The 17,376-nt window shown below is 34.0% G+C and overlaps 1 protein-coding gene across 4 annotated transcripts in view; it reads left to right on the top strand.

Moving 5' to 3' along the window:
• Nucleotides 1-17,086, top strand: part of Lonrf1 (LON peptidase N-terminal domain and ring finger 1) — a 31,549-nt gene extending 14,463 nt beyond the window's left edge. For 3 of the 4 annotated variants that reach the window (XM_048791792.1, XM_048791791.1, XM_048791790.1), the window contains 9 exons: nucleotides 1,118-1,267; nucleotides 1,940-2,180; nucleotides 2,275-2,371; nucleotides 3,601-3,715; nucleotides 7,102-7,223; nucleotides 9,799-9,957; nucleotides 10,064-10,226; nucleotides 13,207-13,359; nucleotides 15,742-17,086. In XM_048791792.1, coding sequence (XP_048647749.1) covers nucleotides 1,226-1,267; nucleotides 1,940-2,180; nucleotides 2,275-2,371; nucleotides 3,601-3,715; nucleotides 7,102-7,223; nucleotides 9,799-9,957; nucleotides 10,064-10,226; nucleotides 13,207-13,359; nucleotides 15,742-15,900 — 1,251 coding nt within the window. In that variant the 5' untranslated portion in view covers nucleotides 1,118-1,225 and the 3' untranslated portion in view covers nucleotides 15,901-17,086. The remainder of the gene's footprint in view (nucleotides 1-1,117; nucleotides 1,268-1,939; nucleotides 2,181-2,274; nucleotides 2,372-3,600; nucleotides 3,716-7,101; nucleotides 7,224-9,798; nucleotides 9,958-10,063; nucleotides 10,227-13,206; nucleotides 13,360-15,741) is intronic. The other variant, XM_015486026.2, reaches the window with a different exon arrangement.
• Nucleotides 17,087-17,376: the final 290 nt, after the last annotated feature.

Raw genomic sequence — 17,376 nt, 5'->3', positions numbered from 1 at the left:
CCTGTTTTTTTTTTTTTTTTTTTTTTTTTAATATGAGGGAAGATGTTAAAATCTATACACCTTTTTAAATGTTTTTTTTTTTTTGCTTTATTTTGTGTGGTGCTGTGTGTCCAACCGAGTGGCCTACATGTGCTAGGCTACCATTGAAGTACATCTCCAGCCCCTAAATGTTTCATCATTAAGTGGGGTGTTAGTTGAGCATCTACTAACACTTTTATTTGTATTGTACACATTTTTATATATTTATTTGTGGATAATTCTAGTTTGATAGAGAGGGCCGCTGAAAAACAGAATCTCCAAATTTAGGTTTTAAGAAATGCTCTACTATACATGTAAATACAGTTTATTGGACAACCAAAAAAACCCCACCAGAATCCCTATAATATTTTTGCAGCCGAGTTGTTCCCCTATCTTAACCTTCCCTGTTATAAGCCATCTCCAAGTTTAATTCCCAGTTGGTGTAGGGCAGCTGCCATCTGGTGCTCCCATCTAAGTGCTGCGCATTAGTGACTGACCACACAAGTTAGTTGTTCAGCGATAAATTCAGTATAAATACAAGGAATTTTAAAATTTTATTGTTAGAGGGTCAAATTCTTTCATTCTTATAAATATTCAACAATATACTGTGTCTAACTTGAAAATGCACATAGGTGTGAACCATGAGCTGTTTTGACAGGATAGGTTCACTAATATTTAGAGGTAAATATTTTCTGCCTTGTGATCTCTTTATAATCCTTACGTTAAAAAGTAACCCTTGGGCTGGGGATATAGCTCAGTTGGTAGAGTGCTCAAGTTGCCTCACATAAACAAGGCCCTGGGTTCAATCCTCAGCACCATGGAAGGGAAAAAAAGTTATCCTTCACTTTGGGTACCTTCTCAGGCCATTCTGTGTCTTCCTTTCAGAGTTTTGAATTATTTTGTTGTTTTGAGGTGATTTGACCCATTGAGGCATACATCAGTTTTGTATGACTTTATTGTATTAACCGATCTGTTTTTCTCATTATTAATAATGTCTGATATAAACTTTCTAGACATTCTTCAATATTAGATTAATTTAGTGTTATTCTTAAAAAGACATTATATATTCTTCATTATTTTTATAATATTTCTCCTACAGATTTTATGTGATTTATTATCACCTGAAAACTTAAAAGAAGGCTTGAAGGAATCTTCCTGGAATTCGTTACCATGTATTAAAAACAAACCTTTAGGTTTTCCTTCAGTAATGGAAGAATCTCACACTTCCAGTGAGCTTAACCTGAAGCAGGTAAGGGGTAAGAAGAAAATATCATGGGTATAGTGCATCTGTTTTTTTGTTTTTAATATTTATTCTTTAGTTTTAGGTGGACACAGTATCTTTATTTTACATTTATGTGGTGCTGAGGATCGAACCCAGCACCTCAAGCATGCTAGGCAAACGCTCTACCACTGAGCCACAACCCCAGTCCCTCTTTTTTTTTTTTAAATGTTAAGATCTTTGCTTTCCTGGTTTCAAGCACTTGAACCCATTCAAGCACTTATAACTTGTCTAATTATCTTAATAGAATTTTGTCTGTAGTCATTCATTTATAGTAAAAGTTTTCATGTGAAATATTTACTGATCACAATTTTAGGTCACTTAAATGTCAGAAAACTTAGTTTCTTTGAATATGTAGAACATTATTTTAGTACTTTATAGAACATTGTATTTATTTTAGTACTTTATGAACAACTATATTAACATGACTACTTTAAACCTCATTATAACATAAGTCAGCTTATATTAATACTGTCAAACATCATTTACTTGAGAGGGGCTTTGGAATTAAAAGTGGGTGCTATTAGTAAGCATCAAAGTGAACATTATAAGGCACCAAAATTTCATTTAGTTTGATTTTTGGCTAGAATAATAATGGATAATAAAGAAATGGGGTTATCTTTGTTGATTATATTTCTGTAGACTGAAGAACTACCAGAGGATACTTCAGAACCTGTCAGAGGAAGTTTAAACCGTGCTCAATCAGCACAGGCTATCAATTCAAAAGATATGCCTGCCAGAGATGATTGTTTAAAAAGGGTATCCTCAGAACCTTTACTCTCTGTTCAGGAAAAAGGTGTTCTGCTAAAAAGAAAGCTGTCTCTCTTAGAACAGGATGTGGTTGTAAGTGAAGATGGAAGAAATAAGCTTAAAAAACAAGGAGGTAAAAATTTCACTGTACTCATATGAAATAATTTATTCAGTATGTCCTTTAAACTTTTTTCTAAAGAAGAAAACCCTGTTGTTTGTTTGAATAGAAACGCCTAGTGAAGTCTGTATGTTTTCATTAGATTATGGCGACATCCCAGAAGAATTAATAGATGTCTCAGATTTTGAGTGTTCTCTCTGCATGAGGTCAGTATGTAAAATTTTCTAGATAAATATTTTGTATTAATGTAAATATAAATAATGGTAATAATAGGCAATATAAAGTAATAGAATTCTGGACTAAATATCAGAAGATACAAGTTTTTAGTCCTGGATTTACCTTTTATACTTTGGGCAATTAACCAAATCTCTGAATTTCAGTTTTCCTTGTTTAAGAAGTAGGGTCAATATTGGCATTGATTATGTCCAGCATGTGAGAATCCAGTAGTTTAAGTATAAAAGAAGAATCTAGGAAGTTGTAAGTACTATGAAAGTTATAGATATCATATTTAAACCTAGATATAGCCATGGTTTTAGATTTGGATAAGAATTCTAATTGTACATTTTATGTTTATGATTCTAACTTGTTTTTATTAATCATAAAATCCTTTTTAAGTAACGCTGGATAAGGATATCCATTGTGCAGACTACTTTTAATTCTTTAAGACTGAATGTTTTGAAAGAATATTTCTTATTTATATAAATTGTAGTAAAATCAAGGATTAATGAAGTCAAGAGCTCTGAAACAGGTTATACTAAGCTGGGAGTAATTAGTTGTATTCCTGAGCAATTATATTAATTCTTAGCCTCTGAGGTGAGGAGATTATACCAGGTGATTTCTAAAGTACCTTTAAATCTGACAATATTTCTAGGGAATGCAAAATATCATGTTTTAGGAAATAATTATAAAGTTAGTAAAATCAGTTTTTCTGCATTGAGTATTGCATCTAGTATTAAGCCTAATAGTTATTTAGGATTCAACAGTAATATGTAGTTTTAATGAATTTTATATAGTAATGCTACTAAGAGAACCATTTTTAAGTTGATGATAAATTGGGAATCTAAAACCATACAAAAATAATAATTAAATTATTTATTTTCACTAAGTCTTTGAAATCTGGTGTGCATTTTATATTTACTGTATGTCTCAATTTAAACTAGTAGCATTTCAAGTGCTTAGTTAGCCTCATCTGTTCTATAGCTGTCATATTAGTCAGCACAGGTTTTGGCTCCAAGTGGCCTTTGTTGATTGAGAACTTTAGTTCAGGAAGGTATAATTGTGCTTATCACTGCCCTTCCCCTCCTTTTCTGCTCATCAGGCCCTCCTTCTTCTTCTTCTTCTTAAGTAGAGGTTAGCATTGGTCTATAATTTAGTGTAAGCTTTTAAAATTGGATAGTTTAATTTGAAAACTAATATGTATTTTGGTTGATTTCAGGTTGTTTTTTGAGCCAGTAACAACCCCTTGTGGACATTCATTCTGTAAGAATTGTCTTGAGCGCTGTTTAGATCATGCACCATATTGTCCCCTTTGCAAAGAAAGCTTAAAAGAGGTAAATATATATACTAATATCTGTTTATTGGTCTTAATTTGGTTACACGATCTGATTTCTGTTCAGCCATAGAAATAGTGGCTGTAGTGTCCAGAATAAGGTATGTTACCTATGCTGAGTGACTAAAAAGGAAAATATTTTATTATCCATATGCTAATGTAGGAGAAAAATGAAATTGAGAGAGTAGAGGAAAGAAGATAGGTACAAAATACAAAGCCCCTTGTAGTTAAATTTGTTTTTAACAAAAAGAATTATGGTCAGTTACTTGGTCATAGATAAGTTCAGTTTTATTTTAATATTTTAAAAATTTTTATTTATTTGTTTGTGGTGCTGAGAATTGAACCCAGAGCCTCACACATGCTAAGCAAGCGCTCTTCCATTGAGCTATAACCCCATCCCAATAAGTTCAGTTTTAATGATGACAATATTAGAGATATCATACTGCATTGCCTTTTGCCCTTGATAGTAAGTAAGCCAGATTTTAAGCCTCTCCCAGCTCACTTAACATGTAGAACAGTAGAGCCTTCTGCACTGATAAAAATGCTGTATATCTTTGCTATCCAGGATGGTAGCCACTAGCCACTTATGACTGGTTAAGTACTTGAATTGTGGCTTATGTGACTTAGGAACTGTGTTTTAGTTTTGTTTAATTAGCTTAAATTTAAGTAGGCACCTGGCTACCACACTACATAGTGCTGCTCTGGAAAATGCTAGACTAGAAGGAAATAGGTGGATGTAGCTTTCCACAGTCCTCTCTGAGTCTGTGATCATTGCCAATGACCTGTGAAATCAGTAGATCTCAGTGTAGTCTCCTGCCCCAAGGGGAGGACAGTACCCTCTCAATCATGTTTGAATGATCAACTAAGGTACAGTGCAAGCCTTGTGATGCTGAGCAATGATGGGGAAAGTGATTCTGTCTGCTGTGACTGACGGGATTGTTTACAGGAAAAGAAAGTCTTCCAAATATGAATAAAAAATTTATAAAAGCATTTTGATTATAGTTATTTCCTATATTAGAAAACAAGACTCTTTACAGATAATAGCCTACGCATACTGTTAACATTTGATATATGCTTTACACACAATGCAAGCTGATATGTAAAGCAGTACCGTATACAGAATGTTTGCAAAGTCAGGATACATAAAATAAAGTTATTCTTAAGAAGTTTACTCATTACTTTTTCAACTAATATGATCAGTGTTTTCAGATAAAGTATTCTAAACCTGTTTTTCTAGATGTTTTAGATACTCTGTAGTATAATTATGCTTCTTTTCAGATTAGCTGTTAGATCCACTGATTTCATTTAGAGACAGTTTTTTCTTAAAAACCATTGGAATTCAAAGAAAAACATAGAACATGTTATTTGAAAACACAGCTAACATACTGTTTTAAAATGTGTATCCTCTCCAACTTTGAAGATACTTTGCATGATATAGTTTGTAAAATCTAAATATATGGAATTTTAAAGAGGTGGGTGTAGTTTTCCATAATCCTCTCTCAGAGTCTGTGATCATTGCCAATGACCTGTAAAACCAGTAGATCTCAGTGGAGATATTAATAATATCAATATTAATTGATATTATTGAATAATAATTAATAACATCAATATTACATTATTCTCCACAGTTTTACATTTTTTCTACTTGTCATTTTAATTTGTTCATTTTTACATTTAAATATATTTTAATGACCTAATTTTGAGAGCAGTATAACAGTAAAATAATTTAGCATTTCTCTATTGTTCAGTTTAGAAGTTGTTTTCTTCTTCTTTTTTTAATATACCATGCTTTTGTGAAAAGAATTTTAAAGTAATGATTGTATGAATTGTTGATTGTTCATTAGGTTAAATTCCTGGGAGGTGAATTTACTGGATCAAAAGCTTTATAAAACTCTTAAAACCAATTGCCAGATTATCTAGCCCACAGAAATGTTACACATATTTCGAATTCCTATTAGTAACGTAAAAGAGGCCATTTCCCCACAACTTTAATTACATGGGCATTCAATTTTCAAGCGTCTTTATCAATTTAATCGATAATAAAGAACTGCTTTTATAGTGTCTGTATTCTGATTAATCTTATCATAAACTCTTAAATTATCTCTGTACATATTTTCTGCTTAAGGGTACTTCTCTAAATCTATAGCCCAATGGTTCTTAAAATATGTTCCCCTGACCAGTAGCATCTGTATCACCTGAAAACTTGTTGGAAATACACATTCTCAGACCCCACTCCATATCCACTAATCAGAATCTCAGGTAGAGCTCAGCAATTCATATTTTAACAAGCCCTGATTGATTCTTAAATTTGAAAACCACTTCTACACCATTTTACCAAAGTCTCACATTTCCTAATGTATTTGTCATTGGATATTGACACATACCTATCCCCCACCCTTTTTCTGGCTCTACAGATTAAATGATAGGTTCTCTTTGTCTTGTGATTGTCTCCCAAGAGTTTTTCTTCGCTATGTGTATTTAATAAAATTTATATTGGCATTTTCTGTGTACTCAGTCTTACCTGGTCCTTGGCCCTAAGCAATTTTTAGTTTAATTACCGAGTACAATTATCCATATTTATATAATACAATGCAGGGAATGGTAAGTTCTTGTATATGGTAAAATATGGGGATTTAGGGAGACAGAAAAATAAGGAAAGCTTTATAATGAAAAGGTAAATTTGGAGCCAGTCTTAAAGGATAGTTTCTTTTTATAATCAGGAGTGAAATAGATGGTTTTTATCAGTTGAAATAGAAAATGACACAAAAATGCACAAGGACTGCAGTTCAGTGTTTAAGAAGTAGCATAAATGTACCATTTTGTATAGGGGATGGTGGATCACACAGTAATATTGTATCCTGATATAAGGTCTGAGTGACCGTGACAATAATAGGAAAACCTGAAAGAAAAATTATCCAGAGTCTTTGCCTCTGAAAGCGGTAACCAAAGAGAGGAATTGTTTTGTTTTTCTTCAATAAGGGAAATGCATTATATTCTTCTGCCTTATCTTCATTTTATTTCTGAGTCAAAATGATAGTTTCAGTAAGTACCATGAGCTGTCAGGTGGAAACTGGACTGTATTGTGGGAGATGGAAGGGGCAAGGCTGACCACTGCTAATGAAGGATTTTTGATTATAGCAGGAAATATTCTTAAATGCAGTGTTTGGTTCAGGTTGCAACCTTGTACCTTGAATGCTTTTGAGGAAAGCCTCAGATAGGTTTACTCGTGCAGGGTGCAGCGTTATCCACTGCTATGTCCCCTCCCTAATTAAACTTACTCAGAATCGACTGTATATGGAATAAAAGCTTTAATATATCAGTTAAACTGTTTCACATGTTTTATACCATAGGAAAACAACTGGAATGTAAAATAATATTGTCTTTTAGTATCTAGCAGATAGGAGGTACTGTGTCACACAGCTGTTGGAAGAATTAATAGTGAAGTATCTGCCTGATGAACTGTCTGAGAGAAAAAAAATATATGATGAAGAAACTGCTGAACTCTCACAGTAAGTTTCTTCTCATAAAAATTAACTTGATCAAATCATAAACCATTACCCTTGAAAATAGTAATGAAAAATCTTCCCACAGTAAACTGGATCCTGTCCTTAAGTCACTCTAGCCAAGGCATATTTTTAAAAAATAGTGATTAACTTCCCCATATCCTCAGCAGACAAAGTTTATTTTAAAAGTTCATTTGGTAGTATCTAGGTGTTCTAATAGGGAGTTTTTGACTCATTTCTTTGGACTGAAGTATTATTGAGGTGGGAGAGGAATTTCCTGAGTGACGGTCAAGCAGTGGAATGGGAGTTAGAGAGATGGAGCCTGTAACAGTAACATGGATGGTAACAGTAGCTCTCTTGTCTCATGACCCTGTAGGAGGTAAACAGTAAATGACTTAAGTTAGTAGGGGATTTTTAGCCAATTAGAGGTTTGGAAGGGGACCAAAGACTGAAATTTGAAGGAATGACTTAGAGGCCAAATTATCAGAAAAAAATACCGAATGGGGGCAGAACTAAGATAGGATCAGACAGGTGAAACTCCCAAGGTGCCTTTGGTATATAGTAACACACCACTGTTAGGGCACAAACAACTGATTGGAGCTGGGTAGGTTGGGCCTGACTTTGATTGCCCTGTACTTCTTTCTTATACTTTTCTCCCCTTCTTTTCCTTTAATGTCTTTCCCTCTTTTACTAGTCACTGAGGTCTCTCTGAATTTCTTTCACAGGTTTTTAATTTGTTAACTCTGGCTTCTTTCACTTTGCTTTAACTGAACACCCTGAAGAACAATATTGTAATCTTATATGCTGTTTTTATTTAACAACTTTTTTGCTTCTATCATATTTCAAAACATAAATGGAACATTTTCTATTTCTATTTCTAAAGCAAAATCAATTGTACTTGTAGACGTTTCTTTTTCGATATGTGCCCATCAAGTGTCAATAGGCTATTGACCTTCAATAAAAGAAAGATTTCTATTGTTTTCTTTATAGAAATTGATAGTAACTTGTCTTTCCACAGAATTGACATTTTGTGTGGTTTTATGATAGAAAATATTCTGATGTGAGGGCTGTGAACCTTTTTGATCAGCACTGAAAGTCTAGATTTAAGAAAACTGCAGTTTGACCTTTTAAATCTTAGTGATGCAACCTGACTGCTGTCAGAGGAGTGGTAAAAGCAAGGGAAGGAGAAGCCCTAGCGTGCGGAGATCTGAGGGTGGTGGAAAGAAGCTGAAGGAAATCTTGCTTGTTACTCGTGGGGCTATTTAAAAAAAAATTAAACATATTTTTATTAAGTATTATATTTACATAAGTAATTTATGGTCATTTTGAAGAAGACTACAAAATGAGCAGAAACACTATATCTGGTAACCCAAAAAAGAATCACAGGTGACATTTTGGCATGTCTTCCCAGACTTTACTGTATAGATAAGTTATTTTTAAAGAAAGATGGGATCATATTACTTATAGTGTTCTCTAACCTCCTCCTCACATCAACACAGTTTTTCTAAGTCAGTGTTGGACACGTTGTCTTTCAGTGGAAAGCATAGTATTTCATTTTAGTGATAAACCATACTTCACTAGTCTCTTGTTTTTGCTTCCAAGTTTTGGCTACTATACAATGCTAAAGTGAGCATTCGTATAGTAATTACAGGATTATTTCTCAAAGAAAGCCTGTTAGTTCCGAGCACATGGACATTTCCTATCAAAAACAAAATTTCTGATCTACCGAGCTAAGTACTTATTTGGCATGCTTAATACTATTTAAAACTGTCCCATGGTGCTAGCCCCCCCGCCCCAGTGTAGCCTTTATTCTTCTTTTCTATCAATCTGGTAGTGAAAAATATTATACTATTTTAGGGTTATCTGGAAAAAATGTTATCTAGTTGATTTTTATTTTATTTTTTGGTACTGGGAATTGAAGCCAGAGGCGCTTAACTGTTGAGCCACATCCTCAGCTTTTTTTATATGTATTATTTTGAGACAGGATTTTACTAAAGTGCTTAGGGCCTTGCTAAGTTGCTGAGGCTGGCTTTGAACTCAGGATCCTCCTCCTGCCTCAGCCTCCTAAGCCACTGGGATTACAGGCAGACAATGCCACTGTGCCCAGTTGAATTATGTTTTTTGATCATTTGAAAATATTTTAATGCCTAACAAGTTTTAATTACTTGCTTTTTTCTATTGTGGGAGCTCATCTTATTGTTATCTAGTAATTACAGTATATTTTATGGATAAATGAAATTAATACTGACCTTTGTTACAAATATTTTAAACATATTTTAATATAAAATATTAGTTATAATAAATTCCCTTTTGATTTATAAAGGTACTTATCTCTGTGTGATAACCTAGTATTTTGAAATTCAAACTTATAAATAAGAGGATCACAAACAGGTTTTTAGAGTTAATATGGCATCAGTGTGAGTTTAATGAAGGTGTTGCTGGTTCTTATTCTTGCCAGGAATTAAAATCATATTATTTAGAACTGATTTGGTTTTGTTTTTCATTTATTTAAAGCTATTATAAACATCACTTGTTTTATTGTATGTTTTGATCTGTAATAATGAAACATCTTTTCCTTCAGCTTGACCAAGAATGTTCCAATATTTGTTTGCACTATGGCCTACCCCACTGTGCCTTGTCCTCTTCATGTGTTTGAGCCAAGATACAGACTGATGATTCGAAGAAGTATACAGACTGGAACCAAGCAGTTTGGGATGTGTGTCAGTGACACACAAAATAGGTATGCTTTTTGTGAACTTAAATGTTTTTATTTATGCTGGAACTTTCTTTGAACAAGAATGAGAACTTGTACACTTACTTTGACACTGACCTGATTTTTCTTTCAGTTTTGCAGATTATGGTTGTATGTTACAAATTAGAAATGTACATTTCTTACCTGATGGAAGGTCTGTGGTTGATACAGTTGGAGGAAAGCGGTTCAGGGTTCTAAAAAGAGGAATGAAAGATGGATATTGCACTGCAGACATTGAATACCTGGAAGATGTTAAGGTATTTAAAATATTATTTTTCTAGCACACCCTGGTCTACCCAGTGATTGTGATGCAGGCATACAGGCTGATATTTTCTGGGCACATGAATCGGTTCTTACTGTTGGAGACCCTCATTACTGTCCCTTATGAGAATTAGCTCCAGGTGCCTTTTTCTTATCTTGAGTTTGAATTGTTATACATTCAGGAGAATTTGAGAGCCTAGAACCTCCATCCTCTTCATTTTTGCATGCTTGCCCACCAGCACAGTGTCTAGATTGTATGTGTTGATACGTACATACATGCATGTGTGTATATGCTTGATAGTTATTAAACAGTAGCAGTTGACTAAGTTGAACTGCCAACCCATCTAAGTTTTCAAAAGTTGCTAATCTGTCTTGTTTTATGGAATTTGTTTAGTAATCAAAGGTTGATACAATTAGTAGACTGAAAGATAAACATTAAAATCTTCACATATTAAAATTGTTCCTGTGCCTAAGATCACCTTAATGATAAAATAAATACAGTTGAATGCTGTGTTAAAACTGTCAGGCATCACAGATAAAGTACTGTCAAGTATATGTATCGGTGATACCTCATCTGGGAAGGGCATGATGGAGGTACCTTCTTGGATAGGATTAATGTGGCCCTTTTGATGTTTCCAGAACCTAATTCACTAACTTCAGTTAATTGAGGTACTGGAAAAATGACTTGTGATGTTATAAGTATCAAATTGAAGCTACTTTCTTTGGCAAAGGAATTATAAAAGCAAATCTTACATTAATCACTTATTTATTGATCTATTTATGTCTTTCATTTCAGTCAACATTTATTGAATGTTGATTTTAGACATTTTCCTAATCATTAGTTCATTGAATTTTCACAACTATAAAATAACAGATGAGGAAAGTACAATTCAGAGGTATTAACTAATTTACCCAAGCTTCTGTATGTCATGTAACAAAATGATTCAAAGCCAACTATTTGCTCCCAAGCTATGTGCTTTATGTTTGTACCATATTGCCTCTCTGGTGATAAACTTAGTTTGCTATCACCTGTCTTATCTTATTATATACATGCCATTGGGACACTTTGCTCTGTGCAGCAGACCAAAAATATTGGGTAGTTGAAATTTTGAATTGAAGGTATACTTTGTACTTTGGGCATTGGTTAATGGAAACTTTGCCGAAGGTAATGCTCTATGTAAGACTAATAACCCTACTTTAATTTTATGTAAATTTACATCTTCATATATTGCATTTGATGTGAAAATCTCTTGAGTGTATAGCTAAACATATGTGTGTATATACACACACAATAGGGTGATTTACTGAAAACATGTTTAGAAAGTTGAATCTTTTGTGTGGTCTTAGGAATTTATTTTTTCTCACCTTAGTAGCATCTAAATAGTGATTTTCTTGTCCATCCTGGAAACTCTTCTCAAATTTGTTTCTATTTCAAAGTATTTTTTTCTTATTATAGTAATTATTTTTGTGACTTCTAATGAAAGTTTAAGTTCTATTATATTATTACATAGAGTTCTAAATCTAGCTTTTAAAATTCCTGCATGCTTCCTGGTTGGCTCCTTTTTCTAAGACTCATGGGGTTATTCCACAGCCCATGATTCATTTCTTCAGTTTTGTAAGGGTGTTAAAGGAGATAATTTTTTATCTATTTTAATAATTTGATAGGTCACAAGTTTGTTTTTTACTCATATCAATTCCTGTGTATGTTAGCGGGTGACTAAATCTTGTATAGTCATTGCAAGACCACAATTGTTCAATCATAAGGTCTTTGCTCCCCTTTTTCAAAATTTTTAATAAAATGCACGCAAAATTTACCATTTTAGCCATTTTTAAGTGTACAGTTCAGTGACATTAATACATTTGTGCTGCTGGGCTGGGGTTGTGGCTCAGTGGTAGAGCACTCGCCTAGCACATGTGAGGCCCTAAGTTCAATCCTCAGCACCACATAAAAAAATAAATGGATAAGATAAAGGTATTCTGTCCAACTACAACTAAAATATATATATATATATATATATAATATAAAAAATACATTCATGCTGTTATGCAAAATATAGATCCTTTTAAAAGTTTAGTTCTAATTTTCATTTCAATTTTTCAAAAGAAAAAAGTCTGTTCTTTTGTCTGTTGTATGCTATAGTCTTACCTTTTATATTTTAAAATCTTTTCAGAGTCCTTTTGTTGTTTTCATGTTAGTCATCCTTGAAGTATGAAAGGCTTAGTCAGCCTGTAATTTGTTCAGATGAGTTAATATATATGAAACAGAGGGTGAGCTGGCAATGTAGCAAGTGGGATGTAAGTGTGTGTCAAAGGAATGGTTATAAGATAGGTGAATTAACCTAGATCTTCCACCTGTGTTCTGTTGGATTCTTCTTCAAGCTGGAAGACTGATGCACCTATTTTACATATGCAGTTTGGTCATTCAGTAAGCTCAAGGTTACACTGAGGTATTGTAGAGTTACCACAGATATGATAGCTTTGATATAGCCTTGTGATGTTAGAGCAGAAGTCAAACATTATATAAATTATCCTCAAATTTTTTATCTCCTGGCATTGTATAACATGGTTATTTATTGCTATTTATTGTTTGGTTTTGTGTTTTGACCCAGTTTCCTGGTAAAAGATGTATTTTTGTCCTCCTCCTGTTACTACTTGTTGCTATGTGTTCTGCATTCTGACCCCTATTTTTCTGTAGACCTTTGAGCCAGAACTTACTCCCAACCTTACAGACAGGGAACTATCTGTAGGGCTTAGCAAGGCTAGATGGAAGTCAGGCTTTGCTGTCTTTCTTTAGTCTGTCCCTTTAGCACTATGTGAGGCAGAAATATATTATATTATAGCTAAAGACCAATATTCGGGTAATCTTATCACTAAGGTAAGTACTCCTTGTTTTCTGATACTGTTTTGCATTTCTGTTAGTTTGGTGATGTGCACAGGGAGATGAGACACAGGTAACTTACTGACCATTTTTTTTAGGTTGAAAATGAAGATGAGATCAAGAGTCTCAGAGAGCTTCATGATTTGGTATACTCTCAAGCCTGCAGCTGGTTTCAGAATTTAAGAGATAGATTTCGAAGCCAGATTCTTCAGCACTTTGGATCAATGCCTGAGAGGGAGGAAAACCTTCAGGTATGATGGCTTCCAAAAGTCTCACCTTTTTTTATAAACAAAAATTAATAGCTTTTCATTTTCTCTTTTTTTAAATAGCATTTTTTACCCTCCCCCACTCATCTTTAGAATTGACTACATTCTTCAAAGCAGGGGTATCTACTATGTTTTACATAGCAGAGGAGCAGAGGATTGAAAATAGTTATCAGATAAAATGCCTGTGGGAGGAAGTGGCAGAGAAGGAGAAAGTAAATACCTGAAGATTTTCAAAAGGAGGGATAAGGAATTTAAAATGGGACATTATCCGCCCTTAAACTGTGACTACAAGATAGCTGTGTCTTTGAGCTCATCAGCTGTTACTCTTATTCTTTGACACTGAAGAGTTGTACAATTTTCTGTACTTGTTAAAAATCCTTTCTTACCTCTTCTTTTATTCCCAACATCTTACCCACTATTTTAATCCATTTGTTTAATATTTCACTGTTCATGAAGCTATTATTCTTAAGGTCTTATTCAGGTACTTGGAGTTTACATGTATGCTTAATCTAATTAATGTGTATCAGGCACTTGTGTGCAGATCTGTGTAGTAGGTACTGCAGGAGGCATATAAGAAGGGTTCCTCTCCTGGGAAATCTGATTATAGACTCATCAAATGCCAACTTTTAGGTACAAACATTTTGAATTGAATGAAGTGTGATAGATTACATAAAGGAATGACTGTAAACAGTTATACAAAGATGGAGAATCTACAGTGATTCATACTGCTTCACATTCACTTTTTCGAGGGTTGGTCTAAGTCTATCTGAATCCCAATTGAATCCTTCACCTGTACTTGAAATTTCAACATCAGGCCACCTCCAAATTGAGAATAGTACTCCTTTTCTGTCTAGCATATTATCAGTTGCCATGTGTTTGTTTTATCCTGGCTGCTTGAATCTAATTAAATGTGACCAAAATGGGCTCTAATAAAAACAAAACTGAACAAGTAAATTTTAAATCTTGGGGGAAAAAAAAAAAAACTTAAATAAAAATTCATCATTGCTTTCTTATCATCTTCACCACCCTGCTCATTTATCTTCAGTCCTTTCTGTTAATAATAGTATGAACCAGGATTTAGTCAGGAAAACAGAAGCAGCCATTTTGCATATTCCAGGAATGAAGGGTTTACTATAAAACATAAAGTATATACAATAGTTGGGAGAGCTGATAGAGCAAAGGTCAGGGGTGTTTCCATCAGAGGTCAGGGAATCTGTTGCCATAGATAACCTGCAACAGTGAAGCAGGGTGCTTCTGAATAAACTGTGGGGAAGCTGTTATAATTCTTAGGAATTATAGGCCCTACCAGTATTTCTACAGCAGTGGAGCCGGTAGTTTTCAAGAATTCTCTGTAAAGCTGCTGCCCTCACTTTGTAGCAGTCTCCAGAGAAGAACAACCTCTTTTCCAATTTCCACATCTCCCAAGAGTGCCTCTAACCTGGAGTGAAATGGAGGAGGAAATTCTGGGAAATGTAGTTTTTGATGTTGAAAAGCAGAAGGAGCTACTGGTGAGGCTGGATTGAGAACAGGCATTACAAAATATAGAAATCTAACTTGGTTCTAAAAGAAGCTTACTGAGATCAACACTCTGGCAGTTCCTTTTGTCATTCTGAAACTTCACATTTCAGGTCCAATGTAAAGCAATTATGTGCAGTAAGAGGCTTACGAATCCTTTTATGTAAATTCCTAGTTCTTTTGGTAGCCACTGGTTAGCCCTTGAAACATAGAGGGACTTCTTTGTGGAGATATGTTTCTTTTTCAAACTAAACTGGAAGCCAAGATTTTTTTTTCTTATATCTTTTTTAAGATTCCATAATAAAAAGAAAATTTTAAATATCAATTAACTTTTTAATGCTTTAAATATGTATTTTAAGGAAACAGTTAACTAGGACTAGTTTTTCTCCCATGGGACATTTGACACTATCTGGAGGCATTTTTAGATATCATAACTGCAGATGTGCTGTTGGCATTTAGTGAATAGAGGTCATAGATGCTGCTAGTACTACAGTGCACAGCCTCACACTACAAAGGATTATCTGGCCCCAAATATCAATAGCCTGAGTTGGAGAAACCATGCCTTAAGGCAGTGTCATCCAGAGGAAAGAGGGCTGGCTGTGGAGCCAGATTTGGATTGAAATATTTGCTGTGCATCATAGAAGCTAAGAGATCTTGGACAATGGAATTATGTTTCCAAGCTTTAGTTTCCCCATTTATTTAGGCTTAAAATGGTATCCTGCCATTATGATTATTAATGGAATGCGAGGTGGCACCTCACACATATTGAAGTGTTCAGTCAGTAGTAGGTTTTTAGTTATTATTGCATAAATACTTGTTTTATTAATACTATTAACTGTTTATTAATTTCAGGCAACCCCTAATGGACCTGCATGGTGTTGGTGGCTTCTTGCAGTTCTTCCTGTAGATCCTCGATATCAGTTGTCAGTCTTGTCAATGAAGTCTTTGGAAGAACGGCTGACAAAGATACAGCATATACTGACCTATTTTTCTAGAGACCAATCTAAATAACTAACTGCTTGGATCTTACTTTAACGTAATCCTAATCTGGCTGTGTGAACAGCTAGATTGTCCGCTGCCTTTGCACATCCAGTGCTGGTCTAAGAAATGTAATGAAACTTTTTTTTTTCCTTCAACCTCCTGAATCTTGGATTTTCAAATGAATACCTTCAACTAGGATTTAGACCACTAAGAACTTGCACAGAAAAACACGCACTGAATGTGTGTTAAACCTCTACATTGTGATGAAGTTGCACTATGTACCATATTCTAAAATGAATTAAGAACTCTGTGATGTATGTAGTATGTATGTGTGTATGTGTGAATGGGTGCGCCTGTGTGAGCAGTATGTGTGTATTTTCTCTGGCTTTAAAATTTTAAAAGGAAAAAAAAAAAAAAAGCCATAGAGAGCAGAATTTGCCGAGGGTCATTTATTGCCCAAGTTTACAACAATAGCGATAGAAGTTTTTGCAAATTGAATTTGCCTCAGATTTATTTGTCCTAATGCTTATATTTGCACAAGTATGTAAAATATGGTACTGAGTATCATTCTTTGTTGGAAATACTGCTCTTACTGAACTGTCTTGACCAGTAACTATGACACAGTTTCTTTCTTATTTATGTAAATAACTTGCATCCCAGTGACCGACAGGCATTGGATGCAGAACCTAGAGCCAGTTTTCAGGAACAATTGCAAACCTGACATGGTACTGTGCATCTATTCATAAAATACTTAAAACTGTGAAAATATCGTTTACATTTAATTGTACATAAAGGTAAATGGAGAACTCAATTCAGTACCAGTTAGTTTGTACATTTTAGGGGGCTATTCACATTAACTGCCCATCTATGTAATTTATAGTTTGACATGATGTGTTTGTTTAAAAAGTTACGTAGTATAAACCCATTAAGGATCTGAGGAGAGAGAAGAAGCTTAATGTAGAACTAAGCTTTTAAAAGTTTGTTTTGTTTTTAATTCTGGTCTTGGTGCGAATGTTAGTTATGCCTTATTCATACCACAGTTAGGTCACCATGCTGTGACATGGTTTCTATTCATGCTGCCCTAGATACTTTTGTAATTATTTGTTGCAAACTTGTGACTGTCCCTATTAACTTTCTTTTATGTAAGTAATTTGTAAAAGTTTCTTAAAATTTTTGCTTTTGCTTATTTAATTTTGAATAAAAGCTTAATTCATAATAGTTTTTCTCTTAAATATTAGATCAGTGTCAAAAAAAAAAAAAAGATCAGTAGAGGAACCAAACTATATATAGTAAAGAACAAATGGGTTTTGCTTACTGTTTTATGTTAAAACATGAGCTGTGGTTTTCAAAATGCTTTGTTTACTTTTTTAAGCAAAGAATGAAGTATCTTGAGGCTTCTGAGATCCTAGAGCCATCATTTAAAACAGTTTTAATCTTTTAAGAAATCCATGTCCCTTTAGATAAAATTCTTTCTTAATGCTACCCCACTTGAGACTCCTGTGTATT

This window comes from Marmota marmota, unplaced genomic scaffold (genome assembly GCF_001458135.2).
Source record: "Marmota marmota marmota unplaced genomic scaffold, marMar, whole genome shotgun sequence".
NCBI lineage: Eukaryota > Metazoa > Chordata > Mammalia > Rodentia > Sciuridae > Marmota > Marmota marmota.
The sequence above is the reverse complement of the archived record's forward strand: the minus strand, read 5'-3'. Positions and strand labels throughout refer to the sequence as shown.